The 27467-nt window shown below is 45.3% G+C and overlaps 1 protein-coding gene across 3 annotated transcripts in view; it reads left to right on the forward strand.

Moving 5' to 3' along the window:
- Tango10 (transport and golgi organization 10) overlaps positions 1-27467 on the forward strand; it is a 38542-nt gene that overhangs the window by 3353 nt on the left and 7722 nt on the right. For all 3 annotated transcript variants that reach the window (XM_084590512.1, XM_084590513.1, XM_084590514.1), the window contains 3 exons: positions 1673-1907; positions 13108-13356; positions 17957-18144. In XM_084590512.1, coding sequence (XP_084446638.1) covers positions 1725-1907; positions 13108-13356; positions 17957-18144 — 620 coding nt within the window. In that variant the 5' untranslated portion in view covers positions 1673-1724. The remainder of the gene's footprint in view (positions 1-1672; positions 1908-13107; positions 13357-17956; positions 18145-27467) is intronic.

The raw sequence follows: 27467 nt of genomic DNA on the forward strand, positions 1-27467 counted from the left end.
ATATTATATGTCAATGATACTACCATATTAGTATCTGACAAGAGCATAGATTCTTTAACACATAAATTGAATGCCAATGTTGTAAGCTTAGCAAACTAGTGTTGAAACAATGTGCTGACTGTTAATGCCTCTAAATCTGGCTTTGCCATCTTCTCATCTCTTCATAAGACTATTCTTGAATTTCCACATATTTCCCTCGACCCTTGTGATATTCCTTGGAACAGAACTTGATTTCCACTTAAATTTCACTGACGTATAAACTGCCTGATGTATAAACAAAAGCAGCATATGGCATAAGGGTACTCATTAAGGTACACACACTCATTTCACTCTACTACACTTTCATCCGTAGCTATATTAACTATTGTATTTCTTCTTGTCGTACACCTGCGGAACATACATATCACCACTACAACACATAAAGAATCAAGCCATAAGCGTTATCATGTTCAATAGCTATTTATGCTCTGCTGCACTCTTACTGCAGGCTCATAACATTCTGGAGTCTCATCTATAGTTCATTATTCTCTTGGCTTTATTATTTTTTAGTTCACGAAAGGATCATTTCTCATTCTGATATTAAAAATAGTTTTTTCGCCGATGTTTCACTTGCTTATGATGCCGAAATAATTTCTTACTGTAGCCTTGAACTAATTGTGGTAAATTCACTGTTAATTTCTCTGCCTCATTTTTGTGAGATTCCTTACCATTTAGTATAAAACAATAATCTGACATGTTTTCAAGCTCAGTTTTCGTACTTTTCTTCAATCGTGCTAAATAACATTTTTCTTTTTTCATTGATAATAGCACACTCAGTTAAATTGTTTTCTTCTATTTATGCATATATAGCATTTACCCAAATTATGTTTCATTTATAGTTGCACCATTTTGTTTTTCTGCATGTTTTAAAATTGCTTTATGTAACAGTTTGTTTTATTTGCTGTTATTAGTACGTTGTTTTTGTTGCACACTTGTGGCAGGAGGTCCTCTGTACAGCCATTGGCTTTGGTAGCTTGTCTTACATTATCCGATATGTGTACAGGGTGATTGATCGTTTATAATGAAATGGAGGAGGAGGAAAAGGTCTGATTTTGATTCTGAAATAGTGAGCTTCTTTCTCTGCAGAAAAGCCTACGCACCTAGTGGGACTTTTGAGAAAGGTTGCATTTTATAAAAAGCCAAATCACAATCATAGAAGAGAGATCATGAGAAACAATCTGCTCTTTGTCATAGTCTTTCAAGTGCACTATGAAGCTTTCATTTTTCCTTTCTTATCCTACAATTCCAGGTGCTCATGCATATAAGAATTGTTTTCTATATCGACTGAAGTTAATTGAGAGTTGGCGTCTGCATTTTCATTCAATGTCTCCCATCCTCGTCTTTTCCATGCTATTTTTCACCATGAATCATTATCAACTTGCTTAACTCACCCTACTACTTTTCTCATAGCAATACTGTGCCTGACAAAACAGGCAAAAATGAGAATGAAGTATTTTCCTTTTCATGATTCACCCAGGTATCATGTAGCAGGTTCTATCACAATTTACATGAAATTTCACCATCAGCACATTGCTCGGAAGCAAGGAAAACAGGAAAAAAAGATTTGTCTGAAATTTTTATTTGGTTGATAGAGAGATATAGGAACATTTAGTGTGCATGTTTCTTCTTGCAGTTTCTAAGCAGTGGAGATTGGAGAAGCTGCGTGACTGGCATGCAGGACGACAATGGCACATCGCAAAGATTGCACCAGCGATCATGAGCAGCAGTTCGACAACCCTTGCTCTGTCTTGGAGAAAATTGCTGGCATATATGCAGAACGTCTGCTCAGCGACATCACCTTGGAAGTTGGCGGAAAGCAGTATGCTGCACACCGGCTTATTCTTTGTGCTTCTAGTGATGTGTTTCAGGTAAGCCGCAGTCTTTAATTGTTCATAAGCAGCTTGGTAGCAAGTATCACACCATGGTGTCATTTCATAATAGGTGGAATTTAAATGTATCAGGACATTTGATTTTTCACTGTAAGGGGAAGAATGCCATAATTCTTAAGTGTATGGGTTAGTACATGTTCACTCAAAATAGCAAAATGGCATGTGTGGCAAAGAAAATCTGGTAAATGATCCTCAGGATTTGTATATCCTCGTTAGACTTAAGGAAAGTTTCTATCATTGGAGTTAATTGGGATAAATTTCTTCAGCATAGGCGATCCCACAAATGCACGCAAAAAAAAAAAAATTGCTGCTGTGAGTCCAACAGTCTTTCCCGTTGGAGTTGCTCTCTTCTACAGGTCCTTGTGTCTTCAGATTCATGCACATCATCATGTGACACATTTTTAGTTAAATACTTGCATGTTGGAATGCATATATGAATGTAAATTACAAATAATTTCATTGTAAAGCATCCGAAACTTGAGCACTACTGAACTGTCGGGAGCAGAAGTCCGATTCAGAAAGAGCAACCAGCTTGCAAGGCTACCAAAAGAGCACTCATTTTCTATCACAGCACATGAAAAACTGACTATATGGTAGCATATTGCTACTTTCTGACTTCCAGTAGCACTTAGGCTGCAGAAGTAATGCATTATTAAAAAATTCAGCAAAATAGGAATGTACAGCCTTTGTCAAAAGTGTAGAGCTCAGGGGGTCCGCTTCTGAGCTGTGTAGTGGCACTAATTTAGCATTAGTGGAGGTCATTCCTGTTGGAGAGTGTAGGGCATAAAAACCTTCTTACCACCAAGAGATTCGGAAACGCAGGAAATGCATTACAAGCCGCAGGAAGTGGCTCAGAAGCAGACCCCCCGGGCTCTACACTTTTGACAAAGACTGTACATTATGTGTACGCTGTCTGACAAAGATATATCATTGTCTTTGCATTTTTACTGTCCCCAGTAAGGAAACATAGTAAAGAGCAAAATGTTTTGTAAGGCATGCTCTTTCCTGCTTGGTTTCAGCTATTAGCATATCTCTGCACTCTTTGGGATAGTCGTAACTTTTGCTTTCAACAAGCCCAGTGATTTCATGCAAAGAAAGTGGGGTAGCTCATAATGGTGTGTATCTTGCTAATGTGGACAAATAATGTAACTATTTTGTTGCCCTTATTCTATTCCCGCCAGCTTAGTCTTCCTTAGCTGACATATTGTTTCATGCATTGTGTGTATAAATAAGCCTCTACACAGGTTAATACTGATCTTAAGGTCAATGTTTCTTCATATCTTTTATTATATTTTTGTGATAACCATCCATCATTTCCCAGTGGTGCACCCACAACATACAATGTATTTATACAAGGAGGTTACTCAAATTCGGTAAAATCGCTAGTGCTTTTTCAGTTTCGATTTATTTTATTGTATTCAAACTTGGTACATGTGAGATTACTACGCAAGTCCCACAGTTTACACTAATTGGGAGGCCTGCTGTTGACAAAGGCATTAAAAAATTGCACAGTTATTTGGCAGCAGAGGTATCATATTTTCTGGTTTATAAGACTCGCTTCTGTATAAGACACACCCTCTACATTTATATAAGACGCACCCTAGTATAAGACACACAATTCAATTTATTCAGGTTAGGGCAATAGGACTTGACTATATATGCTTGCTTGACCATTGCGTGCTTTGTGCCTGAAAGAAAATTTGTTACATGCGCGTGTTAATAATAGAAAAAAAGAGACAACACTTACGCAAGGAAAAACTCCCTTTTAGTGAGAGCAGGAACACTTTATTATTACTCAAAGTCTTCATCTTGGTACGCAGTCGGCGATTTCTCGTGGCAGCGCTCAGGTGTCCTCTTTGCGTTCACAATTACTGCTCTGATCATCGCTGCGCGCAGTAACACACATGCAGTAACCACCAAAAAATGCAGTAAATCATAACTACAGTGTACTAGAATATCGTAACTAGAAAAAAAAGTCTGCTCGATCTCGCTTGTCATGGCAGCGTGGAAAGGGCGAGAAGCATGGACGTCGCCACCTTTTGGCATTCTGCCAATGAGGCAATTCTAGAACACTATAACGACTGCAAATATTGTAATTGCAGGCGTTGCTACTGTTACCATTTCACAATAAAGTTTGCCTATGAAGATTGCACAAAACAAAAAACAAAAAAAACACATAAGATGCACCATTGTATAGGACGCACTACCGAAAGCTTTGTAAAAAAACGTGTCTTATACATCGGAAAATACAGTAATGAAAAATATTAGAAAAAAGAGGCATGTACGCAACATGAATATATTTTAAACATAAGTAAAAAAAAAAAAAATAGCTGTATGACACGTCACAGTACAGCAGTGTTTTGTAAAAAGAGGACCCAAGTGCTAAGTATTATATGAGACCGATGGTAGTAAGGTAATCAACAGATGACACTAAAGAAAAAGGAAGGAATCGATGTAGCAGAAATTACAGCTGGCATTGCAAATCATTTGCGCTCCTATGCAAAGCATTGACAGATACCATCGAAAAGCACAAATTAAGGAGAGAAATAGGTATGTGCCAACATATTCAAGGTATATCTTAAGTGTGCTCTGAAATGATGTAGTACATGACATGACTTGATATGCAAGCAGGTAATGAGTTCCAGATTGATATTCCTGAGAGTATAACGATTTGTTTTCCATAGTTAATGTGGGAGTTTGGTAAAAGCATGTTATTTTGCTCAAGAAATCTGATGTTTTAGTATTAACCAAATTGAGATCAGGAATGCTATTATTTGTTATGTTTTTACACTAAGCAAGAAAAATAAAGCTGCACAATTTGACGGGTCTCACTAACTACTGGAAATATACTAGATCATAGAAGACACCAGAGGTTGGCGATGTGTATTGCCTGAATATTAAGTAAAGTGCCTGATTATGTGGGGGATGGAGACATAAAAGGTAGGTGTTTTATGAAAGTAAAACCTTTTCTGATATACAGTAGATTAGGTGACTATGAATAAAGTAAAATGAAGATAATTTGGTTTGGTTTATTGGGTTTACTGTCCCAAAGAGACTCAAAGCTATGAGACACGCCGTAGTGGAGGACTCAGAAAATTTTGACCATCTGGGGTTCTTTAAAGTGCACTGACATCGCACAGCACAAAGGTACCTTGTTTTTCACATCCGTTGAAAAGCGGCCGCTGCACCCAGGATGTAAAAATAAAGAGAACGAGTACTAACAGCATAAGTGTTATGCTGCATGAGATTAATTGAAAAATGTGGTCCTGGGCTTGGAAAGAACTACACTATGGCAGATATGCCTTTGAACAAACTGAATCCCTCTGTAGTAAAGTCACTCGGACTGGACAAAACATTTTTACTATATATCAGTTGTTGTTGATGACTCCGCCCTGAAGATGCTATCTGGCGATTAAATGGCTACCAACTAAACACATCTTGTTGCTTTATGAAAAAAAAGAAAAAAAAATTACAAGGGTTCAATGGTGTTGGACCAAATATTGAGCGAAAGCATTAGCTGCGAGTGACCCAGCGTTCTTTTTCTCTTTTTCTTCTTCCTCAGCCCACATATAAAGCCCTGCTTTAACTAAGCCATATGAACATGCCTTAGTGGCCTATAGGAGTAACGTGAATGCCAGGGTCCTAGCAGGCTGATTCTGACATAACCGTCCCATGTGAAATGAGAGACCCAAGTTGGCAGCTCCTGCCAGCCCATCTCTCGCTTTTGTGTCACGTGGGGTGTGACATCGTGTGCTGCGCCGTGGTTGCGTCCATGGTACACCGACCTCTTGAGTTGGTAGCCCGGCTCTAATCCTAGTGTCACGTGGGGTGTGACGTCACAGCGTCACGTGGGTGCGGCTACGCCACGCTTAAGGCTAGAAACCTGGAATAGTATTGCTTTCACAATAAGAAAACCCTCCAAAATACCTTTCATCCTACTCTTATTGTCACTATGCTATTGTCTTTCAGGTATAAGATTTTTCGTTTATATCTTCAAGTGCGACAAAACCACACATGTTGCGCCTCCAATTTTTGCCACCACTGCTTAGTGCTTCGTACTGCACAGTGCTCTGAATGTTCGGCCATTTGTTCCCTTCCCTACTTCTCACTGCACTTTTGCATTTTGAAGGGACCGCACCACCTCCTTTCCACATTCATAGCCAGCTTACCTTTTTTTCCTACGTACTGTGGGCTTTGTCTCATGGCTCCAAGGCCCCTGCAAAGTTGTCTGGTGGGTAAAGCCATTAAAAAAAAGAGAGAGAGAGCTGTTTTATTTATTTATTTTTTTAAAGGATAATTTGCCTCGCGATTCTCGACTGCGCATGCAGTGATGTTGTTTTCTGTGAAGTATGTCGCTGTGGCCAGACGCACTTAACCGATTTTTAACAAAAACGTTTTTGCTATGAAAGGGAAAAAATGTACAGTAGTCTGTGGAAGACAAATTCGAGTTTACCATAGCGAGGTTCTATAAAATATTTTACCTGTGTACTTTCAGTTGCCCTGTAAAACTAGCCTGACTCATGTTTCTTTGTAAAGGGTCTATCGAAGTACATATTCATAAAGTGATTGTAAAGTAGTATCTCACTGCAAAGCAGCAAAGTAGCGTCTGCGTGTTTGTGTTTCAGTTTGTGTTTGTTTGACCTGGTATACATTTTCAAGCATGACTTCAGTATGAAACATACACGCTAAATTGCTTTTCCATGCTTTGCTTTAGTTTGCAGCTTTCGAACTATAAAAGGCTGTAAGACACGTCAAGAAATCCTACACACCATCAGTTTGTTAGAGTTGCATTATTGAGAAAAATTTTCACAAATGTTTTGATAAGTGTGTGAGAAAATATATTTTTGCGGCAAAAAAAAATCCACATTTGAAAAATGTGCACCTTTGTGCATGGTACTGGACATTTACATCGATGGCTGCAAGTTTGGGTTCTTCCGCTGTTCAGTGCATTTAATTCAGTGCATTCCATAGTATAGACAGCCACTGTTTAGCTACCTTTTGGGAAATCTTGCCACTGTGCAACATTTTAAAGTAAAAGTTGTTTGTAAACCCTATTCTAGATCAGTCTGTACTATTCAGTTCAGTGGTCATTCAGTGGTCACCATTCAGTGATCACCATTCAGTGGTCACCATTCAGTTCCTGTGGCAGTTGTTGCGAGTCAGACGTACCCATTTTCCCAACTGTATGAAAAAAACAAAAAATGCAGTGAAGCCCAATTACTGGGGAAGTAATATGGTATGTGCCAAATTAGCACGTCCTGGGTCAGTATTCTGAGTTTGCGTCGTTATCGAAAGTGCCGCTATCTCCCTGACCTCGAGTCATCTGATTGGTGGAAACGCTGGAACATGATGTTACCCCCTCTTCCGGTTCCGTAGTGGCAACACCCGGTTCCGGCATTTCGACCAATCAGATGGCTCGAGGTCACGTGAGATAGTGACACTGATGCAAACTTGATGCCATTTTTGTTGACACTTGAGACAACCTCGCTCTGTGCACTTATTCCTTCTATGCTGTTGCCCGTCAATAAAAAAAAGTGAATTATACGGAAACAGAAACTAAGGTTATACTAGATGCATACAGGAAAGAGCCCCTGACACCAAGGAAAACATAGGGGATTTTTTTATGTTAATCAATGTAAAATTATTTGTGCAGTATGTCATCTTTAACGTAATGGCACCATTTGTTTGTCCTCTGCACTTATAACTCCGACCTGCCTAGTCCTTCCACTATGGTTATTTAAACAGTAACATGAATGTGCTGTAGGTTCATGATTTGCTTATCATCACTAGTGTTACTATGTCAGACGCTTTTAGGGCTGGTCTAATGAGCTTTTGTAAAACTTATGGCAGTCAGAAGCTGCCGAACTAATTGAATGTGTGCCTTCCTCTGGTGCCTGGAAATATAAAATCGATTTAAAACATTTTTGGTCTGGCACCTTTCCTTTCCATTTTTTGGTGCCGATTTGCAACAGTGGCTGCATGCTACCAAGGTGGTGAGGAGCATAGCAGTATATGAGATGTGTAGGTAGTTACTGAGCTATGCATAGTGTCAAGCACTAACAGAACCCTGAAGAAACTACCACTAAAATAGTCATGCTTATCAAGGATATCTACAACCCTGTTTTGTTAGTATTTTGTGTGAAAGTGCTTTCAGGACTGATGTTAACTATGTGGTCTGCCTTTTCTAGGTGTTTTAAAGGGGAACAAAATAAAAGCCCCCTTCATGGATCACTGCCTTGTCGTGGCGGAGGGGCTTGCGAAACTCGATGAAGTCGTGAGCTCTGCTGTGTAGGGCCACCCAAGATAGACAGGTCACGGCAGAGAGTTCTGACAAAATGTGATTCACTGGAGAAGGTAATGGCAACCCACTCCAATATTTCCTGCCAAGAAAACCCTATGGCCAGTCACAATACCATTAAAGATATGGCGCCGGAAGATGAGCCCCCCAGGTTGGAAGGCGTCCCACATGTTACTGGGGATGAAGAAAGGGCGATTCCTAGTAACTCCAGGACGAATGAAGCGGCTGGGCTAAAGCCAAAAGGACGCTCAGTTGTGGATGTGTCGGGAAGCGACCGGAAAGTCCGATGTTGCAAGGAGATATATCACATAGCAACATGGAATGTAAGATCTATGACGCAAGGTAAACTGGATATCGTCAAGCGAGAAATGGACAGATTGAACATTGATATCTTGGGTATCAGCGAGCTCAAGTGGACCGGAATGGAAGAATTTAACTCCGGCGACCATTATGTCTTTTATTGTGGGCACGAATCCAAGAGAAGGAATGGGGTCGCTCTCATAGTAAACAGAAGAATGGGCAAAGCAGTGCTAGGGTACAACCCCAAAAACGACCGAATGATTTGACTTCGGATCCAAGGTCACCCTTTCAACATAACAGTTATCCAAGTCTATGCACCGACCACTGCTGCTGAAGAAGCTGACGTTGAGAGATTTTATGCGGACCTACAATGCCTTTTAGACCGCACCCCATCATCAGACGTCGTTTTTCTCATAGGAGACTGGAATGCTAAGGTCGGGAGTGAAGAAATATCCGGAATTACAGGCAAGTTCGGTCTTGGTGAGCCAAATGAAGCTGGGCAGAGGCTAGTAGAGTTCTGTCAAGAAAACAACCTGACCATAGCGAATACTCATTTTCAACAGCACAAGAGGCGCCTGTACACATGGATTTCACCGGACGGTCTGTACAGGAATCAGATCGATTATATTATTTGCCGGCAGAGATGAAGAAGCGCTATACAAGCAGTAAAAACAAGGCCTGGGGCCGATTGTGGCACCGATCATCAGCTTCTTGTTGCCAAAATTAAGCTTCGATTGAGGAAAACGCAGAAAACTAGAAGGCCTTTCAGGTATGATCTGGATCAGATTCCATTAGAATATGCTGTGGAAGTGAGGAATCGATTTCAAGAATTAGATCTAGAAGACAAAGAGCCCGAAGAGATGTGGACTGATGTTCGTGATATAATACAAGAAGTTGCTACTAAGGTAGTTCCAAAGCAAAAGAAATGCAAAAAAGCAAACTGGTTATCCGAAGAGGCTTTGCAAATAGCTGAGGAAAGGAGGATGGCAAAAGGTATGGGGGAAAGAGAAAGATACAAGGTTCTCAATGCGGATTTTCAGAAAATAGCAAGGAGAGATAAGAATGCCTTCCTGAACATACAGTGTCAAGCAGTTGAGGACAACAGCCAATTAAGAAACACAAGAGCTCTGTATAAGACAATCAAAGATATCAAAGGAAGCTTCTGTGCTAAGCTGGGTGTGATAAAGGACAAACGAGGCAAGGACCTCACTGAAGCCTCAGAGATAAAGAAGAGGTGGCAGGAATACACAGAAGAACTGTACAAGAAGGACCCGGATGTGCAATCCCAACATAGGACGGTTGTGATTACTGATCTCGAGCCGGGCATCCTGAAGAGTGAAGTTGAATGGGCCTTAGCCAGCCTTGCTAAGAACAAAGCAAGCGGAATTGATGGTATTCCAGCTGAGTTGCTTCAAAACCTCAACCACGACGCTGTTAACACACTGCATACATTATGTCAAAAGATTTGGACAACCCTGCAGTGGCCACAGGATTGGAGGAGGTCAGTTTACATCCCCATTCCAAAGAAAGGCAGTGCCAAAGATTGTTCCAACTACCGCACGATCGCGCTTATTTCGCATGCTAGCAAGGTGATGTTGAAAATCCTCCAAGGTAGGCTGCAGCAGTATGTGGATCGGGAGCTTCCGGACGTGCAAGCTGGGTTTCGCAAGGGCAGAGGAACTAGAGACCAAATTGCCAACCTTCGCTGGATCATGGAAAAAGCAAGAGAGTTCCAGAAACCCATTTACTTCTGCTTTATTGATTATGCGAAAGCGTTTGACTGCGTAGATCACAGCAGATTGTGGCAAGCTCTCCGAGAGATGGGAGTTCCAATTCACCTCATCTGTCTCCTCAGGAACCTTTATGAAGGGCAAGAGGCCACAGTCAGAACTGGGCATGGTCTTGCTGATTGGTTTCCGATTGAGAAAGGGGTGAGGCAAGGCTGCATACTGTCGCCCTGCCTATTTAACCTATATGCAGAGTGCATCATGAGGAAGGCCGGTCTGGACGAGTCTTCAGCTGGAGTGAAGATTGCTGGAAAACGTATCAACAACCTTAGATATGCGGATGATACCACTTTAATGGCAGAAAGTGAAGTGGAACTCAAGAGACTTCTGATGCGCGTACAAGAAGAGAGTGAGAAGTTTGGGCTTAAACTGAACATTAAAAAGACGAAGATCATGGCGTCTTGCCCTATCAAGTCCTGGAGCATCAATGGACAAGAAGTGGAAGCTGTGACAGATTTTCTGTTCTTGGGCGCCAAGATTACCTCGGAAGGAGACTGCAGCCATGAAATTAGGAGACGCCTGCTTCTGGGAAAGAGAGCAATGGTTAGCCTTGACCGCCTAGTAAAGAGCAGAGACATTAGTCTGCCAACCAAGATCCGTATAACCCGTGCTATGGTCTTTCCAGTTGTGATGTATGGATGCGAGAGTTGGACTGTGAAAAAGGCTGACCGCCGAAGAATTGACGCGTTTGAATTGTGGTGCTGGCGAAGACTCTTAAGAGTTCCTTGGACTGCCAGAAGATCAAATCAGTCGATATTGTCGACCATAAACCCTGACTGCTCATTGGAGGGTCAAATTCTAAAGTTAAAGCTCAGCTACTTTGGTCATCTGATGAGAAGAGAGGAGTCGCTGGAGAAAGATTTGATGTTGGGAAAGGTTGAGGGTCGCCGGAGAAGGGGTAGGCAGTGAACGCGATGGTTAGATGGCATTCTCGAGGCATTGCAGATGAAGCTATGTGATGTTAAGAAGATAGTGAGAGACCGGAAAGCGTGGCGTGACATGGTCCATAGGGTCACGAAGAGTCGGACACGACTGAACGCCTGAACTGAACTGAACTGAAAATAAAAGCAGCATTAAACTTTACATACAAGACACTGTGACTAATTGCAGCAGAAAAAAAAGTGAGGTGTTAATGTTTACAGTCATGCCTTGTTAATATGATCCGCATTGACGTGGGTGACTCAGAACTGTGGACAGTTTTTCTAGGGACTAAAATTGTAAATGTATTTATGCCTTGTTAATATAGAAACTCACTTTCCAGACAGTGGACAAGAGGGAAACGCACAGAGCCCATTGGGGCCCGTGTATCATTGTCTTGTTAATATGGTGTCACCCGTTAATAATTAGGGGGATTATTAACGATGCGCCTTAACGGTGCGCACACTCCCTGACACCCTTAGAGTGAGTGGGGGTAGCTGTTCCAGTCGCAAAGGAGATGCCCTCGACCTGCGTGCCAAGTTCAGCCGGAATTCAACTACCTTGTAGTGACAGTAGGGGGTGGCCGTTTGGTGCCCAGCTGTCGCCGGTTCAAGTCAGAGTAAGGGTTGGAGTCAGAAGTAACAAACAAAACAAACTTTATACACAGCAAGAGACGATACAGAGGAATACACAAACACTAAAATTGCACAGACAAGAGGTTCACAGAATAACAAACACTAAGCATGCAATTACAGAGGTATTCAATAATACAGAGGCTTTACAACACATTAAATACGAGAGAGTCACAAACACAAACACCAATTTGTTATCGGGCACTGTTGCAGTTAGACGCCTCGAGAGTCACGATGTGGCCGCCATGCAAGACAAGCGCCGCTCCCTCACAGGTCCGTGGGCTTGCCAGCAGCAGGTGATCCCCGGGAGTCCAGTCGAAGCACTGGCGAACACGCCGCAGCCACTGACTGACTGACTGACTGACTCAACAAGCGGCGCGGTCTCTTTAAATAGGGCGCACCGCGTCTGTCTGTTAACATGCGCCAAAGCTAGCGCGCACACACACACTTAGCTTCGCTGTTTAGAGCGCGCTCTCTTCCTGTCGTCGAGCCGCGCGTCGTCATTGGCTACGACCCGTAGAACATTCTGGAACTTTCTGGCGTATTCCAGACTGATGAATCACCGTCATCCCCGGGCAATGGGAAAGAGGGTGACGGCGACGCGTACAAAGCTATGCGCTCTCTCGCGCGGGGAAGGAGGCTTTTTCTCTAACTTTGTGGAACCGTCCATGAGGCGGCGCGGGGGCCTCGAGCCGCGCCGGCTTGATGAAAATGTGCGCCTATTTCGTGACATATGGGAAGTGATGAGAGCTTAATCTCTACTGCCCCATGCTGATGTTTTATTTCCTGTGCTACTAAAAAGTGTAGATGGCTGAAGTGATTACCATTTTTGTTTTTTGTGTGTGGTTTCATTCTTTACAGCGCGAAGTTGCTGAGTCGATGCACCTTACCATTTTTCATATTGCATGAATGGCTGGGGAGAAAACCCTCTATCGATCTTGTGCAGAGTGGAAAGCTAATATCAGTCCCTTTCAACCGATATCTCTATCGATCTTGTGCAGAGTGGAAAGCTAATATCAGTCCCTTTCAACCGATATATGTGAACAGTTGTAGAAGTTAACTCATTTGTTCACAATACGTCATTAAGTTATCTTAGACCACTAGGCACATCAAGTTGTACCACAATAGTTGAGTCATAATAATAATAATAACAATGCGGTGAATGGACTTTTTCGTAGCAGTGCATGCCTTGTAGGCACTCTGACGCACACCTCTAATCATGAAATATGATCCCTGTGTGCCAGGTGATGTTGATGGATCCGAAGTGGAGCTCCAGCAGGACTTCACACATTGAGCTTAAAGAAGAGCCACTCTGTGAAACAGTCTTTGGGGATTTTCTGGGCTACCTGTACACTGGCCGCATGCGTGTTGACCATCTACGTGTACTACCCCTAGTAGTCTTGGCAGATAAGTACAACGTCAAGGACTTGATGCGGCTCTGTGTCAACTATATGGCTCATCACATAGTATCTGCTGCCTATCACAACCAGCTGGTGAGTTTTATGTCCAGCGTCTGCAGATGTCACTCAGTTTGTTTGCTCTGCTTCGGTTTTCTCCCGTATCTAATCGTGGTTGTGCTGCGGAAATAACTTTCTGTGGATCTCAAGCAATGTACAGGGTTGGAAGTGCTGCTCTATTTGCTTCATTCTGCTCCAAACTGCTTTTCCTGCTCCATCCTGCTCCAAATGCAATATATCTCTAAAACTGCTCCAAACTGGCTGCCTCAATGTTGTGCCATCAAATTAAGTCCAAAACAGTTTGCCACAAAGTGGGCCTACAAAAAATGCGCTATGATGCAGTTTGATTATATGACCCTGAGAAGCATAGAAGGGCTATGGCAGATTGTGAGTGAGTTGCATGTTATATGGGGGCTGTCATAGTCAAAACGATGGCAGAGGTATATAACATTAACAGCTCATGCTGAGCCTAATACATATAAAATTTTCATAATCTAGAAAAGCATGGAGCATAATGAATGTTTGTTCGCAGATAAATTTAAAACAAGCCACAAGTGATTAAAGGAATTAATTGCAAAGGAATGCTCTGTGTGTACATGATATAGTGTTTTCTTCCAGCCTTTTCAATCATAAGTAGTAAGGGAACCGAGACCAGCGAGCAAAGTAGACACTGAAAACTACCACGAGCCAATAAAAAACTTGTCCAGTTACAAAGAACTGCATCGGTCGTTTAATGGTTCTACTGTGAAACCAAGCAGGTACACCACTGAGTCTGTCATGCCTACGCCAGACAAAAGCATACTTAAACTGTTATGGGGGTGATGCCACTTAAGTACCAGTCGCTAAATGTGTTCTCAGAAGTGTTAGAAAGCTGTACAGGGCTTATTGCCAGTGTGCTGAATTAAAGGAAGCCCCATCGTGGCTCAAGCGATGATGTAAGCAGCCGCTGGCAGAAGACCACGAAGTAATTAATCTAAAGGACGATGAGGCTGCCCTCAGTGCCGTCTATCCTCCCTGAAAGCACTATACTGACCAGTGCTCAGAAATTTATGAGCACGGGCATAGGATCAAAAAGGATATGCACAAGGTAGATAGCAGAAATGGGCTGCTCATCGATGTTTTTAGTGGAGGTGCTTTAGTGCATCAAAGTGGTAGACTCCACATTTGAATCTGTCAAGTTAAAAGAATGAAAAGCTTTTAATTGTTCAGTTATAAGTATTATAAGCAAGCATTCTATTTGCTGGTAGTCGGTTCCAAATTGTTGCTCAGATCAGTTGTGTTATTTTAAGAATCCGTACGTTTTATCTGTCATGTCTTGTATTCAGCAAAGCATCGAACGTGGAATAAAAAGAAATCAGATCTGGTTTTCATGTGTCAGGAAGCAAAATTGCCATTAAAGAAACTGTTTGGGCCTAGAAACAAACCAGCTCCAAAACAATTCGAGCACTCCAAATCTCTGGTTTTACTGCTCCAAAGCTGATCCAAAATGGCTTTATTACTGCTCCCTGAGCTGCTCCAAAATGCTCAAACCTGCTTCCACCCCTGAATGTAATGCTATTGCCATGAAAATTTTAACAAGTTCTGTGTTGCATGGGTTTCCGGTGGGTCGCGTCAGTTACTTATGCTGTGTGGCCACAAATACTGGGTCACACAATTTGAAGTTGAACAGCCTTATTGTGAGGTCCTCACATTTCTGGGTGCCATGGCGGGTATACTTTATGTTAAAGAGGTCGTGTAATTAAAAATTTTTGTTGTCTTCAGCAACATATCTTATGAGGTAAAATACAGGGGTATGTATTTAAGTACTGTGCTTAAAGCATTTTCAGCTATTTATAATTCCTGCGATGTGCTCTCCAATACTTCTGTGTTTCAATTGGTCCTTTGCTGATGAACCCTACAGAATCTGCTATTTTTTTGTCATTACTGAGGAAACAACACAAATAAAACTAGTTATCGGACATCCTTAGTGGAAGCCGGCAACAGCTGATAGGGCCCCTTTCTATGAAGAGGCTCATCTACTTTGTAATATCATAAAGGGTATGCAACATTTACGAAGTGGTTAATTTCTCAAACGTTCCATTCATTGATGGTGCATCACGGTGTATTGTGCCTATTAGTGCAGTGGTAAATAACAGGTCTGTTCCTTTGTAAAATGAAAGGTGTTAGATAAGTGTAGAGTGTGCAAATGAAAATTTAAGATATTTTTTGCCATTTGTTAAAAATTCAGACCTTGATATTCAAAGAATGGTACACAAGACAGCAAAAGAAGCCGGAACAGTAATTATTAAATGGCTAATGATATTTGTGTGCCCTTTGTTGACTATCTTGCGGGAGAACCTTTTGTTTTCCTATCGTTACGAATTCAAGCTCACTACAACTTTGATTGCAGTTATGTTGTGATGTCCTTCAAGTTTCCAATCCTTGTCGCGGTTTCGAAGGTCATGTGTCGTCCTGCTGCAGCTAAAGATAACCTTGCCTCTGTGTAAAATTTTGTTCACCATGTTGCTGGACAGTTGTATGAAGATAGTTGTTAATCAAATTTTCAGTTATGAATAATTGTTGATTCTTTTGGATATTATGTTAGGTGCCAGGATAGTGTGCAATTTAAGTGACTTTTACTGAAATTGGAGAGGCAAGCTGTAGACAAGGTAAAAAAAAAGGAATGTAAACTGCCGACATGTGCAGGTTAAATATTTTGTCATCATTTTCCTGGCAGTGCCTGTCTACACTTGTAAGTTTTGTTCTTCATTTTACATGTGAGCTATGAAGTATGGGATCTTCATGCTTTGAACAGGTGCTTATCTTAAAACATGTATTTGCGATGTTATCTTTTTTTATTCTGTGCATGTGGTTTGTGCTACAAAACAGAAGGTGCACCAAAATTAGTTTTTGCCGGCTCTGAAGCTGGCTATGGAATGCTTGTGGCTTTTCTCACCATTTTCACTGGCCGTGCTTATCGTGATGATATTGCTGAAATTGTCGTTCATTGCTACAGTTCTGTTCAGAAGTGTGCAAATTCAAAAATTCAGCTAATGAATTTTGTGTATTTTGTGGGCTGTGCTTTACACAGTAAAACCCGGATATATCGAATTTTGGTTATATCGAACTCACAGAATATCCCCTTGAAAATCCCATGTAAAAGTATAGGAAAGCCGCGTCATATATCAAACTCAATTTCACCGGTCGTTCGATATATCGAACTCCGCACCACGCATTGGAAAGTGTGCCTTTCCCAAAGACGATCGCATCACCCTCGGCCGTTTGCCACGTGACGTTTTCAAGTCACACGCGGAAGGAATGAGGGGGGACAATTCGGCTAGGGCAGCGCCGCGCCCATTCCCCAAAGGCAAGCGCCTCTGCGGTTGTTATCGTTTCCCGCGCGCCAGCACGTGACGTTTGCAAGATGTGCGTCAATGAACCAGAGAGAACCGGTGGGAACGCGAGGGGAAAAACGCGATAGAGCGAAGCGCAAGGGTGTGCCCATTCTTTTGCCTATCCTCTTTCCCGGCCTTCGTTCGCAGTAGTAGAGTGAACTAAAGACCCTTCTAGTACACTCTAGCAGTAGCATGCGTTACGCATACGCCAAGCCAGCTCAGCCCGTTTTCAGACAGAGCGTCGGACGCTTTCTCCGGCGTGTATTGCGAACCCTCTGCGCGCGGCGGCGACGTGGCTATGGCGCCTGCAGAAGTTAGGAAACGGCAGATTTTTTTATTTATTTATTTTTTTTTTTTTTGCGAGATCGTCTATTTTTATCGTTGCGCTGTACGCGCGGCATAGCGTAAGATAAAGCGTTGCGAAGCTGCATTTTTTTTTTTTTTTTTTTTTTTGCGAGAGTCGTTTATCCTTGCACGTATGAATCAACGAGAGCACGCGGTCAGCTGCAATCATGACACTGGCTTTTAGCGTTTTTCGCTTCAAACAGCATTTGCAGCAACTGTATCACGCTTTTCAATGGTTTTGTGGCAGTGGACTACGCCCGCCCCAGGCGCAGGCACGGCATGATAAATCGAACCAGGCTTGTGCAATCAAGCCATCACGGGCAGTCTGCCAAGTTCGCTCCGCGCCACCGCAGGAGCTATCAAAAAATAAACACGCAGCGACGTTATCATCGCTGCGCAGAATCTTGGCACGCTGCCAAGAAATGAGCTGTGGATGAGACGACCGAAACTGAGTGCGACAAGCAAGCGAAAACGCTGGTGATTTCCGCTGCGACGACACAGAAACCTTGTTTTGAGCTGCCAGGGACGCAGTTCCAACAAGTTGTAAATTTTTTGCTCTGTCGCTCCCAGTCGTCGCTGAGATCGCTTGCATGTAAGCGAGCTGGCCTTAACGCTTTTTTTTTTTTTTCAAAAATTCTCGAGTGCAAAAGCGGAGGGTGGGTTCATTATGAGAGTGAGTTGATTACGCGGCAAATACGGTATCATTTTTTCGCATCGTAAGTGCCGTCCCGAGCCGATTTCTGTATATCAAACTATTTCGCGATCGCCTTCGAGTTCGATATATCCGGGTTCGACTGTAACTGTTTGTGGTGGCATTTATGATGGTCCCACAATGGAAAAAAAATTGGATTTTTCTTGCTCATTACTTTGGCCGCATATAGACGTTATACTGGCCATTTGTGGTCTCCCATTTCAAGGTCTCCTGGTATCGGTACACCTTAAATTGTGGCACCAATGCTGTTCACATGGCATTCAGCAATTTTATTGCCTGGAATTTCGATCTCGTGGCGAGCACTGAAGACTTCGGGAACATCGACTTGGACGTGCTGACCTCTTTCTTGCGAAGATCAGACTTGGTCATCGCCAGTGAGTTCCAGTTGTTCAAGTAAGTGTTTTCCGTAAGGTTTTGGTGCATGTGTCAGGAAATAAGGCAGTATGTGAGGTGATTGGCAAAGTGACACATACCAGCCTGAATCATTGCATGGTTATAACCACCCTTGCCTTCAAGAAGACAAGGGAAATCAAAAGAGTTATGCGACCTGAAATTGTCTCTTACATGCATAGTTTCTCACAACCTGACGAAAGTCACAAGCAGGTATGGAGTATTGGCCCAAGGGATATGGGTTTTTTAGTATGGGTCTCATCAGGCTTGCCAAACTATTCCATCATACCTCTGGCAAGGAAAACAGAAGAAATGCCTCTGGGAAAAACTTACCAGGCCCTCTGTGAAATGCAAATCATTTGTAGTCTCTGAGGTACCCCTCTTGTATGTCAAAACTCATGTCGACCAAATAGACTGATGTACAAGTGATGAGATGAGGAAGCACATCTAAAATTGTAAAACAATTACTGGCGCGCACTTATTCAATCTTTGTGGAATTTGCATTAATTGTGAGGCAAATTTTAACAATGCTGTCATTTGCGGCAAAAGTACAAAATACTGCCTATTCGCATAGTTAATCAAATGTGAAGTAGGTGTGTAGCACTCCTTATCCCTGCTATACTTTTCATGCATTTTACACTTTGTAATGAAGTTCTTGTGCCGTTTAGCTGCAATATCAGAATTAGTAGAGTGACGTTCCCACTGGGGGGGGGGGGTCTTCGTCACCGTTGTACTTCAGCCCGTCGAACCTGCGCCGCAGTGCCAGACGGCCAGGCGTCATCCATTGTGACATGAAGCAAACACGCGGCGCAGCTGCATCCTCAGCTTTCCTTGCACCATCTTCAGAAATGAGCGAAAACAGTCACAATGTACCCCTTTACAATGCACTGCTGTGCGGCTGAAAGGTCTGGGGTGGGATCATTGGGGGAGAGAAGACAGAGGGAAACGCGCTTGAAGGCAAGCGCCAGTTAAGGCGTGGAGAGAGAGAGACAACTTTATTTGCCCCAGATGTTGTGAATTAGGGCAGATGGGTCCTGTGTGGCCCCCAGGTGGGGGCGACATCCTGGGCCCACGAAATGAGTGAAAGTTGTGTGTTCCTGTCTGGCTTGGTAAGGAGTTGGTGCCAGCTTTCCGCAGAGGGAGCTGGCAGGAGGGCCCTTGGAGGCGGGTTATTTACGCATCCCCAGAGGATGTGCGCCTGAGTGGCAGGTTCTCCGTTGTTACAATTTGGACATGCGGGGTCGTATTCCCCGTTAGTAATTAGTGATAGCCAGGAGTGACTAAGAAATGAGTGTGTCTGTAATCTGCGCAGCAGGGTGGCTTGTGCTCGGTCGAGGTCGGGGTGGGGAGGCGGGAAAAGGCGTCGCGTCTCTTTGTGTAAATTGGTAATTTCGGCGAAAGTCTGCGGGGCTTCAGCGAGTGCGTCTAGATGCGTGAGACCGACCGCCCGGATTGTTAATCCTTGGGCAAGTTGGTCGGCCCCATCATTTCCAGAGTTGCCCGCGTGGGCGGGTACCCAGACTAGGTTAATTTTGTGGTCGGGAGTGCAGCCGCGCAGGATGCGTGCAGCAGGAAGGCAGATGTAGCCTGCCGAGAAATTTAGAATTGCTCTTTTTGAGTCACTAAGGACTGTACGCGTACGCGGGTCAGCGATGGCCAGCGCTATAGCTGTTTCTTCCGCTGCGGTGGGGGAGGAGGCACGCACCGTGGCGGCGGAGATAAGTGTAGATTGCGGCGTGGTAGCACAGGCCACATATGTTGTTGCATCTTGCCTTGCCGCGTCCACGTATGTTGCGTGTTCATCGGTATGGTAGGTTTCATCGAGTGCCCTGGCTTTGTGTTGACGACGCGCGTCGTGTCGGCCAGGGAGCATGTTTTTTGGTAGTGGTTTGACAATGAGGCGGGAGGGGGGCTGGGTTGACGTTTAACCAGTCAAGGATGAGACGGCCGTGATTTGTTCTGGAGAGGCGATGAATTTGGGCTGTCTTGTGTGCCTCTATAAGTTAGGAAAGAGTGTTGTAAATCCCCAGTTGGAGGAGGTGTCGTGTGCTAGCGTATTGTGGCAACCCTAGGGCAGCTTTGTACACCGAGCGGATGATGCTGTTAACTGCCTCCTCATCTTTTCGGCGAAGGTGATAGTAGGGATAGGAGTATACTATCCTGCTAACGAGGAATGCCTGTGTTAGCCGGCAGAGGTCATCCTCCATCATGCCTCTACGACGTGTGGAGATGCGGCGAATAAGGCCAATTATTTGGTGAGCTGTGGTGCGGAGGCGTTGTATTGCTTCGGAGTTCTGTGTATTGTTCTGTATTAGCATGCCCAGGACACGAATGGTCTGGACGGAAGGTATAGGGTGTGTGTCGATGTGGAGCGTGATGAGCTCAAGCGCTGCGGGAGCCGGTCTGCGCACTCTCCTGTCGCGGATGACAAGCAGCTCCGATTTTGTTGGGGAGCATGTGAGGCCGTTCGCCTGTACATACGTGTAGACAGTGTCAATGGCTGTCTGGAGGGAACTCTGGATGTCCCTGTCTGAACCAGAGTTGGTCCAGAGGGTGATATCGTCGGCGTATAGGGAGTGTTTTACGTGAGGTATGGCGTTTAAAATTGGGGGAAGGCCCGTCATGGTGACATTAAAGAGGAAAGGGGAGAGGACTGCACCTTGTGGGGTTCCTCTGGTGCCCAGGGTAATCTTGTCACTGTTGAGTTCGCCAATGTGGAGTTCTGCGGTGCGGTTGTGTAGGAAGTTCATGATGTAATTGTAGGTACGGGTGCCTACATTCATCTGAGTGAGATTTGTCAAAATGGAGGCGTGTGATACGTTGTCAAACGCCTTGCTAATATCGAGGCCGAGAATCGTCCGTGTGGCCCGGATGGGACCTGGGTCGAGTATGTCATGTTGTATTTGCCACATGATGTCTTGAGTGGAGAGTCCAGCTCTGAACCCAATCATAGTGGGCGTAAGGAGATCTTCTTTTTCTGCGTGGTTTTTAAGCCTGTTAAGGATAACATGTTCCATCACTTTACCGAGACAAGATGTAAGGGAAATAGGTCGGAGATTGCCCAGCTCAAGTTTTTTGCCCGGTTTAGGTATAAAGATCACTTTGGCATGCTTCCAGGTATCCGGAAGGCGACCATCATGCCAATGGGTGTTGAAAAGTTCCGTGAGTGCTTCGATGGACTGGTCATCGAGGTTACGGAGCATTTTGTTAGTTATATGATCGTTACCTGCGGCGGCGGTGGTCTTGATGTGATTGAGGGCTGCATGAACTTCGGCTGTTGTGATGTCCCTGTCCATGTCGGTATTTGGAAGTCCCGTGTATGCCGCGGGGATGGGGATTTCGGTCGAGGTGTTAATGTACTTGTCTGTCAAAGTGTCGAGCAGTTCCTCATTTGTGCCCTGAAAAGCGTGTATTACTCGGGCGAGGTTCTTGTGGGATGTGGCCTTAGTGTGGGTCGGATCAAGGAGATGTTTAAGCAGATACCATGAGTTTTTACAGCCTAGCTGTCCGTTTAGGCGGTCGCATGTTTGATGCCATTGTTCCCGGCTAAGCTTGGTGGCGTAAGTTTCGATTTCTCGCTCAAGGCGTGTGAGGCGAAGTTTGAGAGGGCGGTTATGTTTGCGTCGGAGCCAGCGAGCGTGAAGGCTACGCTGTGCTTCCCACATGTGGATGAGTTTGGCATCAGGGTTGGGGCCATCCTCCTCTTGTGTAGTCATGGAGGTGGCATTTTCTGCATCCTGGAGTAGTGAGGCTGTCCAGGTGTCCAGGTCCTCAATGGGGATCGGTGCACGTTTAGTACGTACGTATCTGAACGCGTCCCAGTTGGTGTGCTTGACTGTGCGGCGAGGGGCTTTGCTGTGTGTGGCTGTGAATGTCGTGCTGAGAACATAATGGTCGCTGCCTATGTTCATGCCGAGATTTTCCCATCGCGCATCTGTGATGTTTCGAGCAAAAGTGAGGTCAGGACAGCTGTCCCGTGTGATGCTGTTACCTATGCGGGTGGGTCTGTCGGGGTCGGTGAGTAGTGTAAGTCCCAAGGTCTGGGCGGTTTCCCATACTTCAGCTCCTTTACGGCCGCATGTTCTGTGGGGATAGCCCCACTGCTCGTGCGGCGCGTTAAAGTCACCAAGTATGAGGAGCATTCCTGTGCTTGCGACCATGCAGGCCTTGCGAATAAGGGTGGCTACTCGTGTGGTCTTGTCGCTGGGGGGGGCTGTAGACATTTAGGATATGAATAGGGGCTTGTGATCGGGTATTCGGGAGGACCTGTATGAAGGTGTGCAGGACTCCAGCGTAGTTCAAATCCAGTTGATTAGCGGTTAGATTTCTATGGACCAGTATCGCGGTGTTGGGTCTTTGGCTTTGGGTTTCTTGCTGGTTGTATGCGGCGTAACTGACAAGTTTAGTGTCTGTGTATGTTTCTTGGAGTGCTATTATGTGAGGGGTACGCGGCTGGGCCTGCAGGGAGTACTCCAAGGCCCGCCGCTTTGCCTTGAAGCCCCTGCAGTTCCATTGCCAGACTATGATGGGGGAATTAGCCATTGCGTTTGGCGTATGGTTCGGGGCGCTGCGAGAGCGCCATTGGTGATTTTAAAATACCTCCTGCACGGGTGCACGAGGCTGCACTTTCCGACGTGGTGACAATAACGGATGGTGGATAGGTAGCGGGATTTGGAGGGGTTGCAGATTTCGGAGGGGTGGTGGGCTGTAGTGGGCTGGTGATGGCATCGAGGCGGGCCGTAAGGGCTTGAATATTTGCTGCCATTGTAGCGTAGCTCTCTGCGAGCCGGTCGATCATGGGAGTGAGTTGCAGTAGGGTGTCCTCAAATTCGGACATACGCGCAGCGGAGGCCTCAAAATTGGCATCTATGTCTGCTAATGAAGAGGGGGGGAGACGCTTTACGTTTTGGGCGCTTAGGTTCGTTGGTATCCATGTTTGGATCACTGACTGCGTCACAGGTAGGGGCGCGAGCCACCTGCTGCGGTTGCAACCTAGCGTTCATTTGCGCAGATTCTAATGTTTGTATTTTCGCATTCGCTTGAGCTAGTTGGAGTCGTAGTTTCTTTACCATGTCTGCCAGCTCCCTTACCTGCAAGTCGGGAGACGTGGCAGTGAGTTGTGTGGGGGGTTTCCAGGCGACCTGCTTCGCTGTCTTGGCCTGTTCAGTCTGGGGTCTGGCCCGGGGGCTTCGTGAGGCGGAGACAGAACGGCTCCGGCTGGAACGGCTGTCACTGCCGAGTGGGGGGAAGGATTGATCCCGAGGAGGCTGGTGGCGACTCTGGGTACGGTCGCGGGGCCGAGACTGGCGTCCAGGGTTTGTCTCGTCCGCGTCGCTGTCAGTGTCGGTGGTTGGTGAAGAGGACTTGGCTGGAGTGGATTGTATGAAGCGGTATTTACAGCTTCTGCTGCCTGTAGGGCGGCCTCCCTTACAGCCAATACACGACGCCTGGCATGTCGGTGGTTGGCCGTCCGGGGGAGGATCGTGCGCAGTGCCGCAGCGGCGGCAGGTTGACCTGGGCATACATCCGCTCTGTGGCCCAGCTTTCGGCAGTTAAAGCACGCCTCCGGGCGGCTTTTGTACGGAAAAACTTCGAAAGTAAAGCCAAGGTACCGCATGTATCGGGGTAACTTGGCACCGGCGATTGTGATCACGAAGTGGCGTGTGCGGCCCATGCGGCGCGCGGCTACCACTGTGAGGTCCGGGTTCCTGGCTTTGAGCTCAGCCTGAATCTCTGCGTCGGTCTCGTGGCTGTGGGCTCTGTAGATTATCCCCTTCACCGAGTTGTCAGGGGCTGGGGCGTACGTGGCGACCGGGATGGCGACATTGTCTAGGGTGATTGTTTGGACCTTGGCGTAGAGGAGAGCGCGATCCTTGTCCGGAGTACTGACCGTGACGGTGTTGTTGCTCGGGTGGATTCTAACTTGGTCGGCGGTGATGGCCACGCAGCCGTCGATCTGAGCAGTGTCATAAATAGATATGGCCAGTTTGGCGAGGCCAACGGCATTCAGGTCGACTGTACCTTGAGGGCAAGCCCGTTATACTAAGTGGCACGGGCCGAGGCTCTTTATTTTTCTTTCCTTTTCTGCCTCAACATAACATATGTACCTTGAGGGCGAAGGACGATTTTGTAGTCATCCGTCGGCAGGCGAGGGAGTGGTCGTTTTTTCGCAGGTGGCGGTGGGCGGCTGCGGAGACGCTGGCTTGAGTGAGCTGTAGTGGCATCAGACGCTGGAGCATTGGCCGGCGGCGTATCCGCTGGTGTCGGTCGGCGGTATCGGCGTTGCATTTCAAGCGCGGTCCATGTGCCATCGGCTAGGTCTGCAGGCGAAATGTCCGTGCCGGTAACGGAATACGGCATCTCTGAGCTTGAGGGTGTGGAGGCGAGTCAAAGTGAGGCGGCTGCAGCCGCCACAGCTGGGAGCGGGCACGCCCTAAGCATGCGCAGCCATTAGGCCTACCTCCCTCGGTCAGATTTGGCCGCAGGAAATTGATCGTAGAGACAACAAATCTCGCCTAAAATCGTTGAAATTTGCACCGTCCACGCCGGATAGGTAGCGAAGGGTCCGGCGCAAATTCGGGGGTAGTCGGTGGCGAAAAACGGGCGAAAATGCTCGAAGAACGCGGAACACATGCAGAATGCGACCGCTAGCGTCCGTGCCAGAGAGAAGAATCTGTTAAGGCGTGGAGGTGAGCACAAGCTACTTCACAATGCGGCGATCAGCTCGGAGCCGAGATCCAAGGAGCACCACGCATGAACATCTGCTATCTGTGAAGGCTGAGGAGTGACTGATGCAAGGGGAGAGATGCTGAAGTTGAGGACGCGCAAGGGACATGACTGCTCACTCTGGAGTAACACACACTTGTGCAACACTGCCGCCACGTCCGTGACATGCCCCTCTCTCACTGTCTTACTCTCTCACTGGGTGCATCTATGCGGCCGCTCCACCCCCTCAGTTTTAAGGCTCGTGATGCGAGCTTCGCCACTTTCCCTTCCGCCTCTTCAATGCTGAGCCACGCGATGCGCACGTCGCCACCTTCTCTTTCTCTACTTAAGTTCACGAAAAGAGAGAGAGTGAGCAGCTTCGGACAGACATCGACGAAATCCGTGATTGCGGCTAGTAGTGCTACACACTAAAACCAAACGAAACATCAATTGGCAGCTATAGACTATGGCCTGCTTAATTACTGTGCTTACTATTAACAGCATTAAATGAAACCAATATTTCAGTGTTTTGCTTTGTTCGGGAAGTCAGAGGTATCAGAATTGTCATGACCATAATTTTCTCCTGTGATTAGCTTTTTGTAACAGGAAAAGCTTTTACAATGGGCAATTTTTTTTCACAGAGAAAAGATGCGTGGTGTCATAAATATGGGTAGAGGCTGACTGCAGACTAGGGTTGTGTCCAACTATAGAAGCTTTTGAAATAAAGAAAAGGGACTCTGAGTGTGTAAGTGGAGCCTGGATTGTGATACATAAACCAAATTTCGATTTTCTTTTCGATGCATGATTAGATGCATTTTCACTATGTGTATTGGACCAAGTGTTGGCTTTGCATGAGTCTATTCGTCCTTGGTTTCATTTTAAGCTTAGTCGGCAGCTTTTCGATGGAGGCGAAAAGCAAGGCGCCCGTGTGCTGTGCGTTGTCAGTGCACGTTAAAGAACCCCAGGTGGTCGAAATTTCCGGAGTCCTCCACTGCGGCGTCTCTCATAGCCCGAGTTGCTTTGGGACGTTAAACCCCACAAACCAAACCAAACCAATTTTAAGCTTAGTTTTGTGTGCACATGTGCAATTTAGGGTATACATTTAAGCGTTTCTTGTATCTTAAACTGTTCTGAGTGTAGCGCCCATCCGTGCTTGTCTCATTTCTTGTGAAAGGGTTCCTTTTTGCTGCAGTTATGTCATAAGCAGTAGCAGGGATATAATTTAAGTGATTTTCAATTCAACCATAACACACTGCTGAATATGAAAGTGTTTAGAAGCAAAACTAGCATATTCTTGTGTCTTTCAAAATTTTTACTCTGGCAATATATTACATTTTCATCTAAGTCTGGAATCTTCTTAGGCTTCTCTTCAAGGATTTTAGCTTGTGTGGGGGTATTGTTGCGAATTTGTTCGCTCAAAGATTCAGCATCTTTATTGCTGACTGGGTATAGGCAAGAGGAAAAGGGGCCACTGCAGCACTACTTAATTTGCACGCTGTCATCCGACACTATACTAATGCAAAGTGAGAAGTTGCTTATAGGAGTGACTATATGTAAAAGATGATGGGTGGCCAAGTGGACATGTCACTGCATAGGCGGCACCAGGCACCAAGAATAAGCGGGCTGGCAATGAAGCGAAAACCCAGACACATGCACGTATGTGGGAGATATAGGATGTGAGTGAAGGTAGTTGGCTTACTCATCCAGGTGCTCTAAAAACTTCTATTCGCTGCTTATGCATTCCTAAAGCATAAACTACATGCACCAGTAAATGCTACAGGTGTATTGATGCCCTGCAGCTTTCTTACAATGATTGTGGTAAGTTGCGATATACGGTGCACACACTCGGGTAGCTAAGGCCTGAAGAGATATGTAGCTCGCCGCTCTGCTTTCAGGAAGGCAACTAAGCTGCACATGACCAGCTTAGTTGCAAGCAGGGCAAAAAAAAGAGGGGCAAGGTGCAGGTGCTGTGGGGCGCTTTGCTCATTCCTAGTGAGAGAGAGGAGAAGTTCCTTGCTAAGGTTAGGGAATGCATAAGCAGACTGCTTAAGCTAGCTCCTTTAGTACTGTCAGGATGAGAAGCCAAATTTATTGGGTGCATCTGGTCACCAATGTTAGCTGTTGTGTGATGTTACCGTTCAAAGAAGTTGCAGCCCCCCAGGGAGCGCACTGGGCTTCTAAACTAGCTACATGTAAGCAGGGAATTGGGTTTTGAAGCATCCTCGTGCGTTACACCAGTCTTCTGACCTGTGTACAACCAATTCAGCTCAACACAGAGGTCGTCCTCAAAGTTCAAAGATAAGCTTATGTGGTGTTTTATGCTTGGCAATACCCTCCGGAAGCACTGCTTCATTGAGGTAACACATTATTTTGTCATACTAGTCAGTGCATAAAAAATGAGCTCTCCTTTTAATGAGGAGTACAAATTTGTTTTCATGCATCCTAAGGCTCAGACTCAAATTTGACTGAAGTCAACTTATTCTGAGCTGTTAGTCTTCTCGTCACAAGCACAGGTGTCCAAGTTTAAAATGTAGAAATGCTGCCGTACAATAATATTATGCACGTGTGTCCTTCTTACTTTGGAAATGAGCTTAATCATTTGGGGCTTTATTTTCTTATGA

This window comes from Amblyomma maculatum, chromosome 1 (assembly GCF_055883805.1).
Source record: "Amblyomma maculatum isolate TAMU_Amacu chromosome 1, ASM5588380v1, whole genome shotgun sequence".
In the NCBI taxonomy this organism is placed as follows: domain Eukaryota; kingdom Metazoa; phylum Arthropoda; class Arachnida; order Ixodida; family Ixodidae; genus Amblyomma; species Amblyomma maculatum.